At 35.0% G+C, this 21138-nt stretch overlaps 1 protein-coding gene across 13 annotated transcripts in view; it reads right to left on the bottom strand.

The window, feature by feature from the left end:
• LOC106837858 (cytidine monophosphate-N-acetylneuraminic acid hydroxylase) overlaps positions 1-21138 on the bottom strand; it is a 348449-nt gene that overhangs the window by 12666 nt on the left and 314645 nt on the right. For all 13 annotated transcript variants that reach the window (XR_011505176.1, XM_070515541.1, XM_070515543.1 and 10 more), the window contains 2 exons: positions 4260-4400; positions 1174-1348 (listed from right to left, as the gene is read on the bottom strand). Coding sequence is in view for 12 of the 13 variants with exons in the window: in XM_070515541.1 (XP_070371642.1) it covers positions 1174-1348; positions 4260-4400 (316 nt within the window). In the remaining variant the exon portion in view is untranslated. The remainder of the gene's footprint in view (positions 1-1173; positions 1349-4259; positions 4401-21138) is intronic.

Below are 21138 nucleotides of genomic sequence, written 5' to 3'. Positions count from 1 at the left end.
CATACTAATGGTCCAACTGAAAATATCTTTTAGACCAATTTTCCCATATCTTTGGATTTCAAAGACAATTTCCTAAAAAATATTTGGGATCTAAGAGAGATATCAACATTTTCTTTTGCCAAGTGAGTACTCTAAAAAAAAATCCTTACATTTGCTATCCTTTTATTTCAATAAAGAAAGAATGCTTTAACACCTAAAAAAATAGAAATGACCTAATCTTGGGATAATGACAATTCATTCCAAGAAAAGAGAGTTGACATCTTTGTAACCACACTCATAGACATGCTCATACTTATTTCACTATTGGCCAGTAAAAACTTTGTCACAACTTGCATTGACCCCCTAAAAACTCCTAAGTTTTTAGGAATCACTATTTTTGAGAATGGCAAGTGTTGCCTGGTATTAACGTTCAGGGGTTGAAAGATAAACCTGGGCTGAGTGTGAATGTTGTCCATTTCCTGATGCCATCCCTAAACTTTGCTTCCCAGGAACAACCTCAGGCATGAAATAGAAGCCAGAGAAAATATCCATATTAGAGGCTGGTTATTCATTGACTCTGCAGGCACTCCCGGCCCACTTCTGGCTGCTTCTTACTCTCACACTCCTTCCTGCCTGTTAGTATTTAATTTGCTTTTGCATATGTCCTCGGCTTGTGTGACCGGGTTATAGCCTGAACTACTTGGCTGGTGAGCTCTGTGTGTATGTGTTGGGGCTAATTTAAGTTCGATATCTTCAGCCTAGATCTAGAACTTAACCTCATGGCTAAACGTCATGGTTTGTGCAGCTCAGTCCTTACCACAGCTGCAGATAAGACTTACATGCTTCTATGTCACCCTGCTCCAGGTTCCCACCTCTTGGGTGGATCCTACCTTCTAGTTCTGCAGTTTAAATAGCTATTTCTGCCATGCTAAACAAAACAAAACACTCGCAGAAACAAACAACAACAAACACGTGGTGATAGGAGGGGAAAAAATACTCCAAAGAGAAACTGAGCTGGACTTGAGAACATTCCGTAAATTTCAACAAGGGATTGTTTATCACATTGTCAAATCTGCTCTCTAAAAATAAGGCAGTTCAAGGCTTAATGAGTGCTTATGGAGAAATAAACTAGAATACTAAGGGGTTTTCATATAGTTCCATAATTTAAGAAAGCAAAGACAAATAACAGCATACCCTGACCACCAGGTTATAATCCTTAAATCCAGCCCAAGTGTAGTACTCTTTTATCCAGGATGAGTGACGAAATATTTCATCTTCTATAGAAGCATTCAAGATCTTCAAATACGGTCCAAAGTCCCAGGAATCTTTGTAAATTTTGGTCCCTTCTGGAGGCTCTATGATGCCCTTGCTTAAAGACATGAAGGTGAGAGAATGATGAAAGAAGAAAGCAATAAATATGGAAGACAAAAGTCAGCACCGAAATGTCAACAGTCAATCAGACAGTAGCTTTAAGACTGCCCAGATGATTCCCAGGGTCTCACAGAAGCACCTCAGGGGACAGGTGAGGGTGGCCCCAGCCCACCCTAAACCAGAGCAGCTCCTATTAATTGTTTAGTGTGATGGCTTTCCAAGTCAGAACACATTTGAAGATAAAAGTCCACGTCTGGGAAAAAAATGTTGGAAAATCATTGATCTGGACACTTTTGGTTCCAATAACTAAATGATGGAAATGTTAACTATACTGTGGTCATACTGATTTTGCGGATTTCTGCTCACTCCTGTCCCACAGCCCCCTCCATGAGAATTCAAGTTTGATGAAAGTAGCGACCATGGTTGGCACATAGAGAGGGCTCAAGAAATATTTGCTGAACATATATGAATGACTTCAGCCTATCTTTGAGATATATCCAGAATTTTCTGTCTCTAATATATGGTCTTCTTAGTGTACTGATCAAACCACAGCTGACAGACTGATGGGAAATTTTATCTTGAAACCCAGTCAGCAATTTGAAGTTCTCTGACATTCCTAGAGCTCTATCCATCCAGTGTGAAGAGGGATCATTGCAGGAAACATGGAATCTTGAACCCTGAGAATGGAATAGGGTGTGATTTGGATAAGAGAAATATAAGGAGGGAAATAGATGCCTGTCTAGTAAAGATTTGGCAAGTACTGGTAGGTCTCTATGTCCCACTTCTCAACACTTTCAATCCATTGCTTAGGCAAAGCTACTGATGCACTGGTTTCTGTAATAAATTACTTACCAAATCCTAAAGCTTCTAACTTCTAAAAATATCTCAAATCTGCTTCTCCAGTTCTTTTCTCCTGTTTCAGTTTAAAGCCTCACTAATCTCTTCTGGGATAAAGCCACAGCCTCCCACTCACCTTCCTGACTCTACCTGTAGAGTTGTCCTACCTGTCTCCTCTTCCCCAGTATGTTCTCCTTGCAAACTGAAATGGTTTTTCTAAAACACCACAAAGTAATGTTCCTTCTTTGCTTTATAACTTTCTCAGGCTCTCCTTACTCACAGGCAGGTTCCTTGGACTGTCTCACAAGGCCTTTCCAACCCTGGCCCCAACATGGCATTCCCGTCTTGTCCTTTTCCTTCGCCTTTACTTACCAACCCCATACCCAGGTAGATGGATAACTTCATGAGGGAAGGACCTTGTCGCAGCTCTATCCCTGTACCTAGTATGATGTCTGGTATACAGATGGAGCTCAATAAACTACTTCTGAATGAATGGTATACATCCACTTATTCGAAGTATTTGCATTCAACAAACTAATGATACTATTTACATCTGCCTTCTCCAGCACATGCCATTCTCTCCGACTGGACTCTCAATCTTTCTCGCTTGCTCTCACTCTCAAATACTCTACTTGTAGCCTCCTCCTCACCTCCAAGACCTCGTTCAAATGCCGCAGATTTCAGATTGAGCTTTCCTTGACCACATTTCCTATTCTCTCCTGTCTCCTCCTCCCCTCATGAGGCAGAGTTAAGCACTTAGTCTCCCTTAGACTTTGACTTACTACTGAGAATCCAACACAATTGACTCTCTTGTTACCCCAAATGCTTTGGTGTGACACAATGATACAAATGCAGATCCCTGGGCTCTAACTCAGATCTACTGAATCAGAATTTCCAGGGGTGAAGCCAAGGGATCGGCATTTATACAAGCTCCTTGGGTTATTCTGCTGTTCGCTGAAGTTTGAGAACGACTGCCATAGGGTACATCTGGAGTACTGGAGAGAGATGATGGAAGAGTTAAGCTAATGCCAAATGATAAACGCTCTTGAATGCCCTGCTAACACCTGAAATAATTAAAAATCTTTCTCATCCTTGATCTGGAGAATAAAAACCACTTTTATCCTGGGGGTACTGGGGATACCCTAAAGAATTTTAAACAAGGAAGGAACAGAAACAGTTTTGCATTTTAAAAAGGATAGTCTGGCAGCCATGTAGAGGAGGGACTATCAAACTATTTGCCTATGATCTCAGTACAAATTACATTTTACATCAAGACTCTGGGGGTCAACATCCCAAGGGTACCTGTGAAACAAAAGTTTCCTGAAATAACACACACTTGTCATATGCAATGTACTCAGGTCTATTCTATTCTATTTCATTTTTCAAAAACACTGATCATGATCAGTGCCATTGATTTTATGACCCACCAATGGATTATAAACACCAGATGGAAAAAGGCTGGCATGGAGGATGGATCAAAGGGGAGTGGAGGAGGAGAAGGCACAGAGTGAAGTCAGGGGCCCCTGCAGGAATCTAGATGAACAATTGTGAGAAGCCGAATTAAGGCCACAGCAGAACTTTTCTTGAATTATCCTCCCAGTGCATTGTTACTTGTTCAAACGTCTAACAGGCAGGTGGGTAATGTTTACACTGATATGAAAACTAACTCTCAAGCTTATTGCTTTTTACTTACGTAAGACAACTTTTTTTGAGCTGTACATTATAATGACCATTAATAGAAAAAACTTCCTCACCTTTTATCCTCAAGGATCTGAGATGAGGAAAATATTTGCATAATTATTATATAGGATGAGAAATTTAGGGGAAAACTCAGGTTTTTCCCCTCTAGATTTGAAAGATACTTAGTATATTTTATTCAAATAGTAAGATTTCCATTTTAAGAAATGATGTGTGGATCTTATTGCATAACAAGCTCAGTATGCTAATCAACAAAAACGTACATTCCTACAAATAGGGACCTGTCAAGAGGCCATGGGTGTGCCCTTTATTTTGTCATAAAATTGAGAAAATTCACAAGCCATTTTTATTCTCTACACATATTGAATACAAACCTGTCTGTTGGGTCCTTTAGCATCCTACCCAGGTCAAGAGTAGCTCCAGGTCGCGGGGTCCATGTTACCACATCAGAATTTTTCTTGATAAGATTGTTGAGTTCATTTGGATCATTTTTGATGTTTGTTTCTTTAATATACCTGAACAATAAGAACATCCCCATGGTATTATGCTAAGTGAAATAAGTCAGAGGGAGAAGTCAAATACCATATGATCTCACTCATACGTAGAAGACAAAAACAATGACAAACAAACCATAGAAACAGAGATTGGATTGGTGGTTACCAGAGGGGAAGTGGGGAGGTAGGAGGGCAAAAGGGGTGATTAGGCACACGTGTGTAGTGATGGACGGCAATTAATCTTTAGGTGGTGAACGTGATGTAATCTACACAGAAATTGAAATATATAACTATGCACACCTTAAATTTATATAATGTTATACACCAATGCTACTGCAATTTAAAAAAAAAAGAAAATAAATAAATAAATAGGAACAAAAAAAGAACATCCCCCTGTAAGAAAGTTTATTCTCAAATGCACAGTCTGATTAATACAACAGAATTTTTTTTGTATTCTCTGTATTCCCACTTCCCAATCTCCCTCCACTTACCCTATGGCAAAATAAAGACTATACTTGGGATAATGTCCTTAATTAGGGAAGAATAATTAGTCAAAGAAGATTGTATTTATACTTTATTTTTAAGTATAATCACCTGGTCATTGGAATTGAAGTTAGATGTACCAAAACTGACTATTACAAACAGGTGGGAATAGCACACTCTTGTATTTAATATTAATCAAATACGTAGATGAATAAACATTATTTAACAGGAGTTAAGTGCTTAACATGAACTAACTGATTTTATCTTCCCATTGCTCTAATTAGATAGCTACCATTACTACTCTCATTTTATAGAGAAGGAAACTAAGGCTTAGAGAGGACAGGTGACTTGCCCGAGGTCACACCACTAGTTGACAGTGTCCACTCAGATCTCCATCACACAGCCAGAGCAGGATTCAGCCTTCCCAGGAGGCCAAAGGAGGGGCCTCTCCCCAACCGTGGGAGTAAAGTATGAAAAGTCTTTCCACTCCTTCCGCCACGTGAGGTTATAGTGAAAAGACAAGCATCTATGAACCAGGAAGCAGGCCCTCACTAGACACAGAATCTGCCAGTGCCTTGATCTTGGACGTCTAGCCTCCAGAAGTGTGAGAAATAAATTTCTGTTGTTTATAAGCAAAAAGAAAAATTCATTAAATATCTACCTATTATAAAAGAGTACACACATCCTCAGTCTTAGCCCATCCTGAGATCTAGTTTCTAACTGTGCTATTGATCAGAGCTGAGTATCTCCCAAATTTAATTCCAAACTACAACCTGTCTGGAAAAACTGTAAATCAGCAATTTCAGTTTCATACAGGAAGGTAATATTGGCAGTGTTAGAGCAGAAAAAGGGAGCTCCACAGAAAAAGGATTTCTCCATTTCATCTGCCATGGATTATGTAGACAGATATTTCTATGAAAGAGAATTTTACTTTCTTGAGCTGTAACTTGGTTACCTAGACTGGATAGATATTTCTAGTCAGATAGACCAAGAAAAAACATATGTAAGCATTTGTATTTCTATAGCACCAAGGTGACTTACATTATTTATGATCTTGGAGTCAACTTCGCAGACATGAGTAGAGATGTCGCTCCACCCAAAGATATCAGTAGCTTTCCCATCCTACACATTAATGTCCTCCCACTGGCGTAGTCCTCAGTTTAAAGCAGAGCCACTACTTTTTCTCGTCTTCTTACTACTTCTAGTCTTAAAATGGTTCACTAACTGGTCTTTCTGCCTCCAATCTCCTCATCTCCAAACCAAGATACTATTAGATTACTCTTCCTAAAACATGACGTGTGGCATTCACAAAATTCTGTAACTTCTTGACGCTTCTTTGTCTCCCTCTCTAAAATAATAAAATCAATACCTAGAAGCTGCCTTCTCAGGGGTTTTGTGTGTCCTGAGGGCAACATTTGCCAGCTACTTACATGCAGAAGTGTGGCTTCTAATTACTTTAAATGGCAGCATCATATTACGTGGTCAATTGTCCTGTAAATATGTACCCACCACCTCCAACTCTTCTCCAAGTCCATGCAATTCAACCTCTTTAATATTCCTTGAATCTGAATTCTCTTCTTAACTTCCCACTGTCATGCATCATTCTTTCCTAGATTAGTGTGATGGTTTTCAAACTGGTCTCCAGGATCAACATTCCTATTTATATCCCTACCACACAGACATACAACCTACTTTTTCCAGTGCACGTCTGATCATGTCCCTGTTCCTTGTTAGACTCCTTTATCAGGCTCCTCACTCCTTCAGGATAAAATCCACCATGTGGTATGACACACAATGCTGTTCACTGTCTGGCCCTGACACTTCTCCCATGCACTCCTCATACACTCACTTCAGTCTGCTATATGAAACTGCAATCTTTCATCTCAGCATCTTTCCATCTTTGCTGCTCTGTGTCTACTCACACTTCAAAACCTGGCTTCATAGTCTCATCCAGTAGTCATTTTCTGTCCCCTAGCTGTATCCACTTGCCTCCAGAACATACATGTATTATAACACTTATCATTCTCTATTATAATTATTTTTCTCTTTCAAGAGACCATAACTCTGAGGACAAAATAATTTCATCTCTAATTCTCCAGTACCTAGCACAGTGCTCCTCAGTAATCAATAAATGAATGAATAAAGAACAGCATTGATCAAAACAAACTATTTTTTATAAACTTAGCCAATCTTTCTGGGAAAATCTGGAAGATCTGAGACAGCTAAATAGTGTCAACAATAAGGTTAAAAACAAAGAAACACACAAGTAATAGGACATAACTGTTTAGACACATGTAGATACATCATCAAAGAACACTGAAGAACTTCAAAGTGAAAATAGTTATGTTTTAATGATAAGACAAATGAAGCCCAGAGAAGTCAAATAATTGGTCCTAAAAAATGGTGGTAGGACCAGAACCTAAATTCCATGTACGCAATTTCCCCTACTATACTATGCTTCCCATAATGGATGAGAAATCATGGCCAATCCTTACAGGATTATTGTCATGAAAACTTATCTCAAGGACAGGTTTCTTTATTACCCAATAAATTTACAGCTAAGTGTACTCCCAGAGTAGAATGACACATGCACTTCCTGTCTCGTGGGCAGTCCCTGCCCTTTGTTCACAAAATATTCCCAGTACCCATCATAAAGTGAATGAATATGAAGCAGATGATGTTGGTATGTGCTCATAAAAACAATATTATAACTAGGGGCTGAGTTACTGCATGTAGTAAGGATCAAATAAATTCTATGTATAACAGACAGGATCTTATAAAAGTAAAATTAAAAGATCTATAAGTTGGGGCTGGCCCAGTGGCATACTGGTTAAGTTCACGCACTCCACTTCAGCGGCCTGGGGTTCACGGGTTCAGATTCCAAGTGTGGACCTACACACTGTTCATCAAGCCACGCTGAGGTGGTGTCCCACATACAAAATAGAGGAAGATTGGGACAGATGTTAGCTCAGTCACAGTCTTCCTCAGGCAAAAAGAGGAAGATTGGCAACAGATGTTAGCTCAGGGCCAATCTTCCTCAAACACTCACACACAAAACTATAAGATCTTGTTTAAAATAATGAAACTATGCTTCAGTTACTATAAATGGATAAATTGTATATATTATTCTTTCAAGGGGTTGTGAATTCTATACAATGTGCATGTATATTTGTGATACAACTTGAATGTTTCACAGATATTACTTAGACAAATATGCTAGGTTTAACTACCATGACTAAAGGTGTTAAGAGTAATTGGGTTTTTTTGTTGTTTCTTACTTTTTAAAATTTACTTAGATCATGTTTTCCAACATTTTTTGTGAACAGCTCTATGAATTTTAACACATGTATAGGTTTGTGCAACCACTACCACAATCAGGATACAGAGCAGTTCCATCAGCCCCAAAGCTCCCTCGTGTTGCCCCTTTTTAGTCACACCCTCCCCCAGCCCAAACCCTAGCAACCACTAATCCATTCTCCACCCCTATAGTTTTGCCTTTTCCAGAATGTTACATAAATGGAACCATACAATACGTAAATTTTGAGACTGACTTCGTTCACTTAGCACGGTGCCTTTGAGATTCATCCATGTTGTTGTATATATCAATAGCTCTTTCTTTTTCTTTTTTCTATTGTATTCCATGGTGTGAATGTACCTTGGTCTGTTTATCCACTCACCCGTTGAAAGACATTTGAGTTGATGTGGTAATTATGAATAGAACTGCCATTAATTTTTGTGTATAGTTTTAGTGAAGAAAAGTTTAATTTCTCTAGGGTAAATACCCAGGAATGGAATTTCTGGGTCATAAGTGTATATTTAAAGAAATAGCCAAACTGTTTTCCAGACAGCTGTACCATTTTGAATTCTCAACAGCAATGTGTGTGAGTTCCTGTTGCTCTGCATCCTCTCCATAAGGGGATATTGTCAACTTTTCAAAATTTTATTAATTTTAATTGTTATTTCAATCTGGTTTTAATCAGTATTTCCCTAATAGCTAATGATTTGCACACATTATTTCTTATGCTTATTTGCACCTATTTTTCTTCTTTGGTGATGTATCTGTTCAAATATTTTTGCTGATTGATTATTGAGTTTTTTGTTTCCTTACATTGATTTTTGAGAGTTCATTATATATTTTGGATACAATTTCTTAGTTAGATATATGACCTACAAATATTTTCTCATGGTCTAGACTATGAAGTTTGTCTCTTCATTCTCTTAACAGTGTCTTTCACAGAGCAAAAATTTTAATTTTTATAAAGTCTAATTTATTAAATTTTTGTCTTATGGATTGTGCTTTTGAGGTTATGTCTAAGAAATCTTTGCCTAACCTAAGATCATGAAGATTTCCTCCTATATTGTCTTCTAAAAGTTTTATAGATTTCCTCCTATATTGTCTTCTAAAAGTTTTATAGTTTTACACTTACCTTTAGATCTATGATCCATTTTATTTTTTGGTATATGGTGTGAGGTGTAAATTGAGGTTCATTTTTTGCATATGAATGTCTAGTTGCTCCAAGAACATTTGTTGAAAAGACTATCTTTTCTCCATTGAATTGTTTTTGCACCTTTGCAAAAATCAATTGATCACATTTGTATAGATCTATTTCTGGACTCTATTCTGTTCTCTTGGTCTACGTGCCTATCCCTTCATCAATATCATACTGTCTGGATTGCTGTAGCTTTATAGTAAGTGTTAAAATTGGGTAGTGTGGGTCCTCCAAATTTATTCTTTTTCAGAATTGTTTTGGCTATTGTAGTTACTTTGCTTTTCTCCATAAATTTTATAATCAGATTGTCTATATCCATAAAAATATTCTGCCAGGATTTCAGTAGGCATTGCATTGAACCTACAGATTTCCTTAGAGATAATTAAATCTTAAGTATAATAACCCATTCTTAAACAACAGATACGTTAAACAAGAAGTTACAAGGGAAATAAGAAAAAATTTAAAGGTTAAACGAAAACAAAAACACAACATAAGAAACTCATGGGATACAGAAAAGGCAGTGTTCAGAGGAAAATTTATAGCTATAACACCTGCATTAAAAAAAAAGAAAGACCAGTAGAGAGAATCAAGGAAACCAAAAGTTGGTTCTTTGAAAAGTTCAACAAAATTGAGAAACTGAGAAATCTTTAGCTGGACAAAGAATAAAAGGAGAAGACACAGGTAACTAAAATCATAAATAAAGTGGAGACATTACTACTGCCCTTACAGAAACAAAAAGAATTCTAAGAGAATATTATGAACAATTGTACACCAACAAATTAAATAACTTAGAAGGGGTGGACAAATTTCCATGAACACACAAATTGTTTCAATCAACCCCAGAAGAAAATAGAAAACATCATCATTCTTAAACTCTCCTAAAACAGAAGGGAATACTTCCCAACTCTTTCTATGAGGTCATTATTACTGTGATGCCAAAGCTAGGTAAAGATATCACAAGAAAAGAAAATTAAAGACCAATGTTCCTTATGAATAAAGATGCAAAAATCCCCAACAAAATACTAGCAAAGAATATCCAATAAACATTAAAATGAGTATACACCATCACCATGTAGGATTTATTGTAGGAATAGAAGCATCATTCAACATTAAAAAAATAAATGTATTTCATCACATTAATAGAATGAAAGGAAAAAAGTACATAATTGTCTCAATTGATGCAGAAAAGGAATTTTACAAAATTCAACACCCTTTCATGATAGAAACACTCAAGAAACTAGGAATAGGAGCAAACTTCCTCAACATGATAAAGGGTATTTATGAAAAACCTATAGCTAACATCATGCTCAATGGTGAAAGATTGAAAGCTTTCCTCTTAAAGTCAAGAACAAGACAAGGATGCCCACTTTCACCACTGCTATTAAACATTGTACTGGAAGTTTTAGCCAAATAAATTAGGTAAGAAAAAGAAATAAAAGGCATGTAAATGGAAAGAAAGAAGTAAAACTATCTCCATTTGCAGCTGATACGATCCTATATTTAGGACACCAAAGAATACACAAGAAAGCTACTAAAGTTAATAAGCAAATTCAACAAAGTTGCAAAGTACAATGTCAACAAACAAAAATCAATTATGTTTCTATACACCAGCAATGAATAATCCAAAAAGGAAATTAAGAAAACAATTCCATTTACAATACCATCTAAAAGAATAAAATACCTAGGAATAAATTTAACCAAAAGGGTCAAAGACTTGTACACCAAAAATTACAAAACATTGCTGAAAGAAATTAAAGAAGACATAGATAAATGAAAAGACCTCCCATATTCATGGCTTGGAAGATTTAGTATTTTTAAGATGCCAATAGTATTCAAAACAATTTACAGATTCAATGCAATCCCTATTAAAATACTAACAACCTTTTTTGCAGGAATGGAAAAATCGATCCACAAATTCATATGGAAATAAAAGGGGCCTTGAAGAGCCAAAACAACCTTGAAAAAGAACAAACTTGAAAGACCAACACCTCTTGTTTCAAAATTTATTCCAAAGCTAGAGTAATCAAAATAGTGTGGTACTGGTATAAAGATAGACACACAGAACAATGGAAAAGAATTGAGAGTCCAGAAATGATCTCATACATCTAAGGCCAAATTATGTTTGACAAGGGTACCCATATCTTTCAACAGAGAAAGAAACATCTCTTAATAAATGACGCTGGGACAACTGGATTTCTACACATAAAAGAATGAATTTGGACTCATCTCACACCATATACAAAAATTGACTCAAAATAGATGAACAATCTAAATCTAAGAGCTTAAAAACCATAAAACTCTTAGAATAAAACATGTGAGTAAATTTTTATGACCTTGGATTTGGCCATGGATTATTACATATGACACCAAAAGCACAAGCAACAAAAGAAAAATAAATAAATTTGACTTCATAAAAATGAAAAAGTTTTGTATATCAAAGGTTATTATCAAGAAAATAAAGAGACAACCTACAGAGTGGGAGAAAATATATTTGATAAGGGCTTAATATCTAGAATATATTTAAAAACTCTTATAATTTAACATCAAAAAACAACCCAATTAAAAAATGGGCAAAGAACTCAAATAGACATTTATCCAAAGAAAATATACAAATGGACAAGCACATAAAAAAATGTTCAACATTATGAGTCATTAGGGATATTCAAATCAAAACCATAATGAGATATCACTTCACACCTACTCAGACAGATATAATCCAAAAACCAGAAATAAGTGCTGGCAAGAATGTGGAGAAATTAGAACCCTATACTTTGCTGGTGTGAATGTAAAAGGTGCAGCCACTGTGAAAAACAGTTTGGTAATTTCTTAAAAAGTTTAACATAGAATTACCATATGCTCCACCAATTCCAGTCTTAGGTATATGCCCCAAAGAAGTGAAAATAGGAACTCAAATAGATACCAGTATTCCCATGTTCATTGAAGTATTATTCACAATAGCCAAAAGTGAACATGACTCAACTGTCCTCAACAGTAAAATAGATAAACTAAACGTGATATCTCCACATAATGGAATATTATTCAGCCATAAAAAAGAATGAAATTTGGATATAATCTATAACATGGAAGAACTTTGAAACCATTATGCTCAGTGAAAGAAGTTAAGCACAAAAGGACAATACTGTATAATTCCACTTACATGAAATACACAGAATAGGAAAATTCACAGAGACAAAAAGTAGACTATAGATTATCAGGGCTGGAGGGTGGGGTGAACTGGGGAGTTATTGCTAAATGGGGGGAGTTTCTGTTAGAGATGATTAAAAAAGTTTGGAAATAAATAGTAGTGAGAGTTGCACAACATTGTAAATATAATAAAAGCCATTGAATTATACACCTAAAAATGGTTAAAATGGCAAATTTCATTATATGCATTCAAAAATTTTTAGTACATCATTATCAAGTGGTGTTTACACCATGAATGCTAGATTGGTTTCACGTGAAAATCAATCATTCTAATGGACAATATTAATAGGCTAGGAAAAAATATCTCAATAGACACAGAGAAAGCATTTGCCATATCATTTAACATGAATATCCATTAAACTGTATTTGTAATCTGAATTCTGAAGTCCATGATTTTTTACGAAGTTAACAAATGTTCAAGATAATGCAAAATCCTTAATCAAAGTAATGTATCATCATATTTCAATGTTTTTAATGTAAGATGATTTTATTGACAGATGAAATATCCCCAAAGGTAGGATGATCAAAAATATCTTATTACAGTTAATAACTAAGATTAATGATTGGCACTATAGAAATATACTTAAGAATATTTTAAAATTTTGTCCTTGATCTTCTTCCCATGTTTATTTCTCTATGGTTCCTAAGATAAATAATTGGAGAATGTTCTTATAATTCTTATGTGACTTTCCACATGATATTAAAGTTTTATTGGGTTAATGTATTCAATAAATATTTCATTAAATGAAAACAAATTTAAAGATTAACTATATTGAGACATCCAGTTTATGAAGATCGCATATCTCTTCAATTATCCAATTAGATCACCTTTTATTTCTTTCATCAGTGTTTTGTAGTTTTCTGTGCATACTGGGTTTTTTGTAGCATACTGACCCTACATATATTTTGTTAGATTTATAACTATTTAATTATCAGGAGCCATTGTAAATGGTATTTTTTTAATAAAATGATTTCCTCATGTTCATCGCTCATATATAGACATATAATTGACTTTTGTATGTTTACTTTTTATCTTTTGACTTTGCTAAACTCACTCCTTGTTTCTAGAATTTTTTTGTGGATTCTATGGGATTTTCTAAGTAGATGATCATGGTGTCTGTGAATAAAGACAGTTTTATTGCTTCCTTCCAGCCTGTATCCATTTATTTAGTTTTCTTGCCTTATTGCACTGACTAGGACTTCCAGTATGATGTAGTAATTTTATCTTTCTACTGAACTTAATTCTTTCTCTATTAAGTATGGTGTTAGCTGTAGTTTTCTATAGATGCTCTTTGTGAGGTTAGGAAAGTTCTCTTTTATTTCTAGTTTGCTAAGATTTTTTGTTTGGATTGGGTTTGGTTTTATTTTACATGAGTAGATGTTGAGTTTCATCAAGTGCTTTTTCTGCATCAATGGATATAATCATGTGATTCTTTTTTCTTTATCTGTTAATATGATGGGTTAGATTGATTTTTGAATATTGAACCAGCCTTGCATTCCTGGGATAAACCCCATTTGGTTGTGTTGTATTACTTCTTTTATATATTGCTTGATATGATTTCCTAATATTTCACTGAGGATTTTTGTTTCTATGTTTATGAGGAGTACTAGTCTGTACTTTCTCATACAGTTTTTGCCTCCTTTTGATATCCGAGTCTCATTAGTGAGTTGTGAAGTATTTCATTCTCTACTATTTTCTGGAACTGAATATGTAAAATTGTTTTTAGTTTTACTCTGAATGTTTGGTAGAACTCACCAGTGAAATAATTTGACCTGCGTTTCTCTTTTTTGGAAGATTTTAACCTATGAATGAAACTTCTTTAATAGATATGTGTATATCTATATATTCTTGGAGTTCTGACTTTTGTGGCTTTCAAAGAATTGGACTGTTTCATCTAAGTTGTTGAATTTACGTACATAGAATTGCTTACAATATTCCTTTATCATTGTTCTTTTAACATCTGTGGGATCTGTAGTGATGTCAGCTCTCTCGTTCCTGAGATGGGTAATTGTCTCTTCTTTCTTTTTTTCTTGGTCATTCTGACTAGAGGCCTATTAATCTTAATCTTTTCAAAGTGGCAATTGCTGTTTCATTGATTTTCTCTATTGTTTTTCTGCTTTTCATGTCACTGATTTATGCACTTATCTTCATTGTTTCCTTCCTTCTGCTTATTTTGGTTTATAATTTTGTTCATTTTTTTCTAGTTTTCTAGAAAATTTTCTTTTTTAATACATACATTCAGTGCTATAAAGTTCCCTTTAAGCTCTTCTTTAGTAGTGTCCCACAAATTTTGATATGTTGTGCTTTCTTTTTTTTTTTCACTTCAAAATATTTTCTAATTTTCCATGAGACTTTTTCTTTGGTTCATGGATTATTTAGAAGTGTGTTCAATTTTAAAGTATTTGGAGATCTTCTGATATCTTTCTCTTGATTTCTAGCTTAATTCTAACATGATCAGGAAACATAATTTGTATTATTTTCATTTTAAATTTGTTAAGGTTTATGACCCAGTGTTTGGCCTCTCTGGGTGAATGTTTGTTCTTGAAAAGAATGCCTGTTCCACTATTTAAGTGGAATTTTCTATAAATGTCATTCAAATCCAATTGATTTATGGTGCTCAATTTTTCTATATCCTTGTTGAATTTTCTGTGTTTTTCTTCTATCAATTACCAAGACAGGAGAGTTGAATTTCTAACTATGATTCTGAATTTCCACTTGCTTTCAATTCTATGTTTTTGCTTCATATATTTGAGAGTCTGTTGTTATGTGCAAACACATTTAGGACTCTTATATCTTCTTGGTGAATTGACATCATTATGTCCCTCTTTATCCCTGGTACTTGCTCTGAAGCCCATTCAATATATTAACATTAGCCACTCCAGCTTTCTTGGATTAGTATTTACATGGTATATTTTTTTCCATTCTTTTACTTGTATCTTACCTACAGTGTTATATTTAAAGTGGATTTCTTGTAGACAGCAAAAGAGTTGGCTCTTGTCCTTTTATGCATTCTCACAATCTTTCTATCTTCCAGCTGGTGTGTTTAGACCATTTTTATTTTTTTAAAGCAATAATTTATTATATCTCAAAATTTTGTTGGTCATGAATTCAGATGGAGTTTGGATGATGATTCTTTTGTTTCAGATGGTGCTGACCAGGATTAATCAATGCCATTCAGTTGATGGCAGCAGGGCTGGTCTGGAAGGTCCAAGCAAATGGCTTCATTCACATGTCTGTAAACCATTTATGTAATTATTTATGTCTACCATTTATATTTTGTTTGTTTTATCTGTTTTCATTCCTCTGCCTTTTCATTCCCCTTTCTGCCTTCATTTGAAGTGTTTAAATATTTTTTAGTGTTCCATTTAGTTTACCTATTGAATTTTTTCTTTCAGTTTTACTGAGATATAATTGGCATACAGCTCTGTATAAGTTTAAGGTGTATAGCATAATGACTTGGTTTACATATATTGTGAAATGATTACCACAATAAGTTTAGTTAACATCCATCATCTCATATAGATACAGGGGAAAAAAGAAAGAAATTTTCTTCTTCCTTGTGATGAGAGCTTTCAGGGTTTACTCTTAGCAGTTTTCAAGTATACCATACAGCAGTGTTAACTACAGTCATCATGTTGCATATTACATTTGCCAGTACTTATTTATATTATAACCAGAAGTTTGTACCTTTTGACCACATTCATCCAATCTCCCCAACCGCTCCCCCCACACCCTGGTAGCCACAAATCTGATCTCTTCTTCTATGACTTTTGTTTTTTCCTTTTTAGAGTCCACATGTGAGAAAATACAGTATTAGTCTTTCTTTGACTTATTTTGCTTCACATAATGCTCTCAAGGTCCATCCACATTGTTGCAAATGGTGGGATTTATGTCTTTTTATGGCTGAATAATATTCCATTGTATATTATACCACATTTTCCTTATCTATTCATCTACTGATGCACACTTAGGTTGTTTCCAATTTTTGGCTATTGTGAATAATGCTGCAAAGAACATGGGGGTACAGATGTCTCTTTGAAATAGTTATTTCATTTCCTTTGGGTAAATAGTCAGAATTGGAATTGCTGGATTATATGATAATTCAATTTATAATTTTTTGAGGAATCTCCATACTCTTTTCCATGGTGGTTACACCAATTTACATTCCTACTAACAGTGCACCAGAGTTCCCTCTTCTCCACATCTTCACCAGCATTTTTTATTTCTTGTCTTTTTGATGATAGCCATTCTTTTTTATGGTTCAATATTTTAATTTTTTATTGAGGTCTAATTGACATATAACATTATATTAGTTTCAAATATACATGATTCAATATTTGTATATATTGTGAAATAATCTCCACAATAAGTCTAGTTAACATCCTTCACCACACAGAGTTACAAATATTTTTCTTGTGATGAGAAATTTTAAGATTTACTCTTAGCAACTTTCAAATATACAATACTGTATTATTAACTATAGTCACCATGCTGTACATTATGTCCTCATGACTTATTTATTTTATAACTGGAAGTTTGTATGTCTTGACCACCTTCACTCATTTTACCCACCCCCACATCTGACCACCACTAATCTGTTCTCTGTATCTATGAATTCAGTTTTTGGGTTTTTGGTTTTTTTTTTTTTTTTTTTTTTTTAAAGATTTTATTTTTTTCCTTTTTCTCCCCAAAGCCCCCCGGTACATAGTTGTGTATTCTTCGTTGTGGGTTCCTCTAGTTGTGGCATGTGGGACGCTGCCTCAGCGTGGTCTGACGAGCAGTGCCATGTCCACGCCCAGGATTCGAACCGACGAAACACTGGGCCGCCTGCAGCGGAGCGCGCGAACTTAACCACTCGGCCACAGGGCCAGCCCCTGGTTTTTTTTTTTTAAGATTCCACATATAAATGCGATTACATGCTATTTGTCTTTCTCTGTCTGACTTATTTCAGTCAGTATGACCTCAAGGTCCATTCTTGTTGTCACAAATAGCAAGACGCCATTCTTTTTTATTGGTTGAATAGTATTCTATTATATGTATACCACATTTCCTTTATCCATTCGTCCAACGATGGACACTTAGGTTGTTTCTGTGTCTTGGCTATTGTAAATAATGTTGCAGTGAACACAGGGGTGCAGATATTTTTTGAGTTATTGTTTTTGTTTCCTTCAGATAAATACCCAGAAGTGGAATTGCTGGATCATATGGTAATTCTATTTTTAACTTTATTGAGGAAACTCCATACTGTGTTTCATAGTGGCTACACCAATTTATATTCCCACCAATAGTGCACAAAGGTTTATTTTCTCCACATTCTCATTAACACTTGTTATTTCTTGTCTTTTTGATAGCAGCCATAGTAACAAGTGTGAGGTGATATCTCATTGTGATTTTGATTTGTATTTCCCTGATCATCAGTGATGTTGAGCATCTTTTCATGTACCTCTTGGACATCTATATGTCTTCGTCAGAAAAATATCTATTCAGATCATTTGCCCATTTTTTAATTGGATTGGGTTATTTGCTATTGAGTTGTATGAGTTCTTTATTATTAAACCCTTATCAGATAGATGATATGTAAATATTTTCACCCATTTGCTAAGTTGCCTTTTCACTTTGTTGATCATTTCTTTTGCTATGCAGAAGCTTTATAGTTTGATGTAGTCCACTTATTTATTTTTGATTTTGTTATTTGATTTTAGGTATCATATCCAAAAAACCATTGCCAAGAGCCATGTCAACAAGTTTTTCTGTTTTCTTCTAGGAGTTTTATGGTCTTACATTTTCAGGTCTTACATTTAAGTCTCTAATTCATTTAGAGCTAATTTTTGTGAGTGGTGCAAGACAGAGGCCTAGTTTCATTATTTTACACGTAAATATTCAATTTTTTCAGCACCATTTATTGAAGAGACTGTCTTTTCTCTATTGAGTATTCTTGGTTCCTTTGCAAAATATCAGTTGACCGTATATGCATGGGTTTATTTCCGGGCTCTTGATTTTTTCCCACTGATCTATGTGTCTCTTTTTATGCCAGTACCATACTATTTTTATTATATAGCCTTATAATATAGCTTGAAATCAGGAAGTGTGATGCCTCCAGCTTTGTTCTTCTTTCTCAGGATTGATTTAGCTATTTGAGGTCTTTTGTGATTCCATATAAATTTTAAGTTTTCTTTTCTACTTCTGTAAATAATGCCATTGGAATCTTGACAGGGATTGCATTGAATCTATAGATGGCTTTGGGTGTTTGAACATTCTAATAATATTAAGTCCTCCAATCCATGAACACAGGATATCTTTCTACTTATTTGCATTGTCTTCAATTTCTTTCAACAACGTCTTACAGTTTTCATTTAGAGATATTTCACCTCCTTGGTTAAATCTATTCCTAAATATTTTATAGTTTTTTATTCTTTAGTAGATGGGATAGTCTTCTTTATTTTTTTTTTAGATAATTTGTCATTAGTATATAGAAATGCTACTGATTTTTCTATCTTAATTTTCTATCCTACAATTTTACTGGTGTTGATCCTATTGAGTTTTTGACAATACTTCTTTGTATGGTTTTTATAGTTGCTGCTCTGGGGATTACAAATATTATACTTAACTTTTCAGCCTACTTAGGATTAATATTTTAACACTTACTGTGGAATGTAGAAAAATTTCCACTATATAGGGCCCTTTATGCATATAGTTGTCCTCTGTATTATGCCTACATACACTGAGAAGTCCACCAGACAATTATAATTTTTGCTTTCAACTGTTAAACATTTTTAAAAACTTAAGAGAATAAACTTAAGATTAAGACATGTCAAATGTCCCTTACCTTGTCTGGTGCCTCTTCTCTAGTCAAGCCTTTGACCATAAGATCAGCCCAAAGGATGTTTATTGCATTCAGACTATAAGCTTTGATCAGAAACATTTTTATTTAAACCAAATAAGGAAATACTCTGTTTTCTTTTTTAATTCAAGCTCAACAATACTTCCTCATTAGCCTGGTTTTAACACTTTCTATAGTGTCATCTGGAAAACATTGCTATTGATTTTATACTATTAACCTTACTGACCATAACTAAGAATATATAGGTGATAAAACAACTCACTGTTTTCATCATCTTAAATAGACTCTCCTGGATTCTTTGACATGCTTTTTCTCTACATCTTTTAACATATACCCACCAATGTCCAAAATAGTGTGTCAAGTATCATCATAGTCCAATTAGTCCAGTTCTCAAGTATTTCCATGGAGTGTAGTACAACAGCTGAGAATGGCAGTAGGATCTCTTTGCTCCTTTTTTCCATTGGCTTAAGGACATAGCTGATGTTCAGCTGGTAGGCATACTAGTTGCTAAAATATTGAAATAGTTCTGTGCAAGTTGGTTAGAAGCTGCCACCTTGAGCCCGAGTGCCCTCTTCACTACCCTAGCCACCTGACCTCCCCTGGGTCCTCCTGGCTCTCCTTCAATTCCTTCAACTACAGGACTAAAGCTTGGGAGAGCAGAGGCTCCATGAACTGATCCAGTGTTACCTGGTATCTGTTCTGATTGCTTGGTGTCTATGCCACACTGGTTCTTAACTACATTAAATTAAGTGAAACCTTTGTGCTATGTCTACATTAGTAGGCAGTGAGAAGTTTATTTTTGTCACATTAACTAATTGTCATTTAGCTCTATATCAAGATTGAGTGTGAGATGCACTTGTCCACTGATAACTCCTACTTTCTTTAGAAAACTAAAGAGTTTAGGGAAAATCTAAGGGACATTTCCCAGGGCCATCAACTTCTAGCAATACTGGAGAAGCTCATTCCTCTGGCTCTATATCATTTTCACTCTACACAGAGAAGCTTTCCCTGGTTCACTGAGTCCTTTGTTTTCTCTCTCCCTCTATTAACTCCACCATACCTACTCTACCTTCTGTCCCTCATAATTAAGGGTGCATGAATAGAGGCTAGTAGATGATAAGGTCTCCTGTGTAACCAAAAGCTCCTAAATTTCATCCCCATTTTAGGGCGGTTTCTTGTGATAAAATTGCTTTGACATACATATTTTTTTAAAACTGTATAGGTTTGTAGAAGAACACATTCTTTGAATTTATATCTAGGCTTATCCAACAATTCCAAAAGCTTTCCTGTAAGTGTTATGCTACTTCAAAGTAAGAATTTCTTAGGAAAAAAGTATATATGAACTTTTCTTAAGTTTAAAAATATAATGGACATAGCTGCTTAGTAGTGAAGTATAGTCACATTTCAAGTACATGGAACCTGGATATAGAGAATACAAATAAGGATTATAAAAGTAAACAGTATCTCTACAGCCACAATAGATATACATGAATCCATGAAATAAGCTCCCAGCAGTCACCTGACCAAGACAGTTGTTCAGGCCCTCATTCACAGCATATTTACTCTAACTTGACACAAAAAATTGACACAAAGTCAATTTTTTACCTTGAATTCATTAAGTGACCAGAGATAGAAAGTCAAAATGGAGGATGGAGCTGGCTAGATAGATATCTGTAACAGCAGCCAAGAAGGATCATTGACAGTCTTTAAAAAACTGTATATCCTGGTAGTCTTGGCTCC

The sequence above is a fragment of the Equus asinus genome, chromosome 8 (genome assembly GCF_041296235.1).
Source record: "Equus asinus isolate D_3611 breed Donkey chromosome 8, EquAss-T2T_v2, whole genome shotgun sequence".
Taxonomy (NCBI): Eukaryota; Metazoa; Chordata; class Mammalia; order Perissodactyla; family Equidae; genus Equus; species Equus asinus.
Note: the sequence above shows the minus strand (reverse complement) of the source record. Positions and strands in the feature narration are given on the sequence as shown.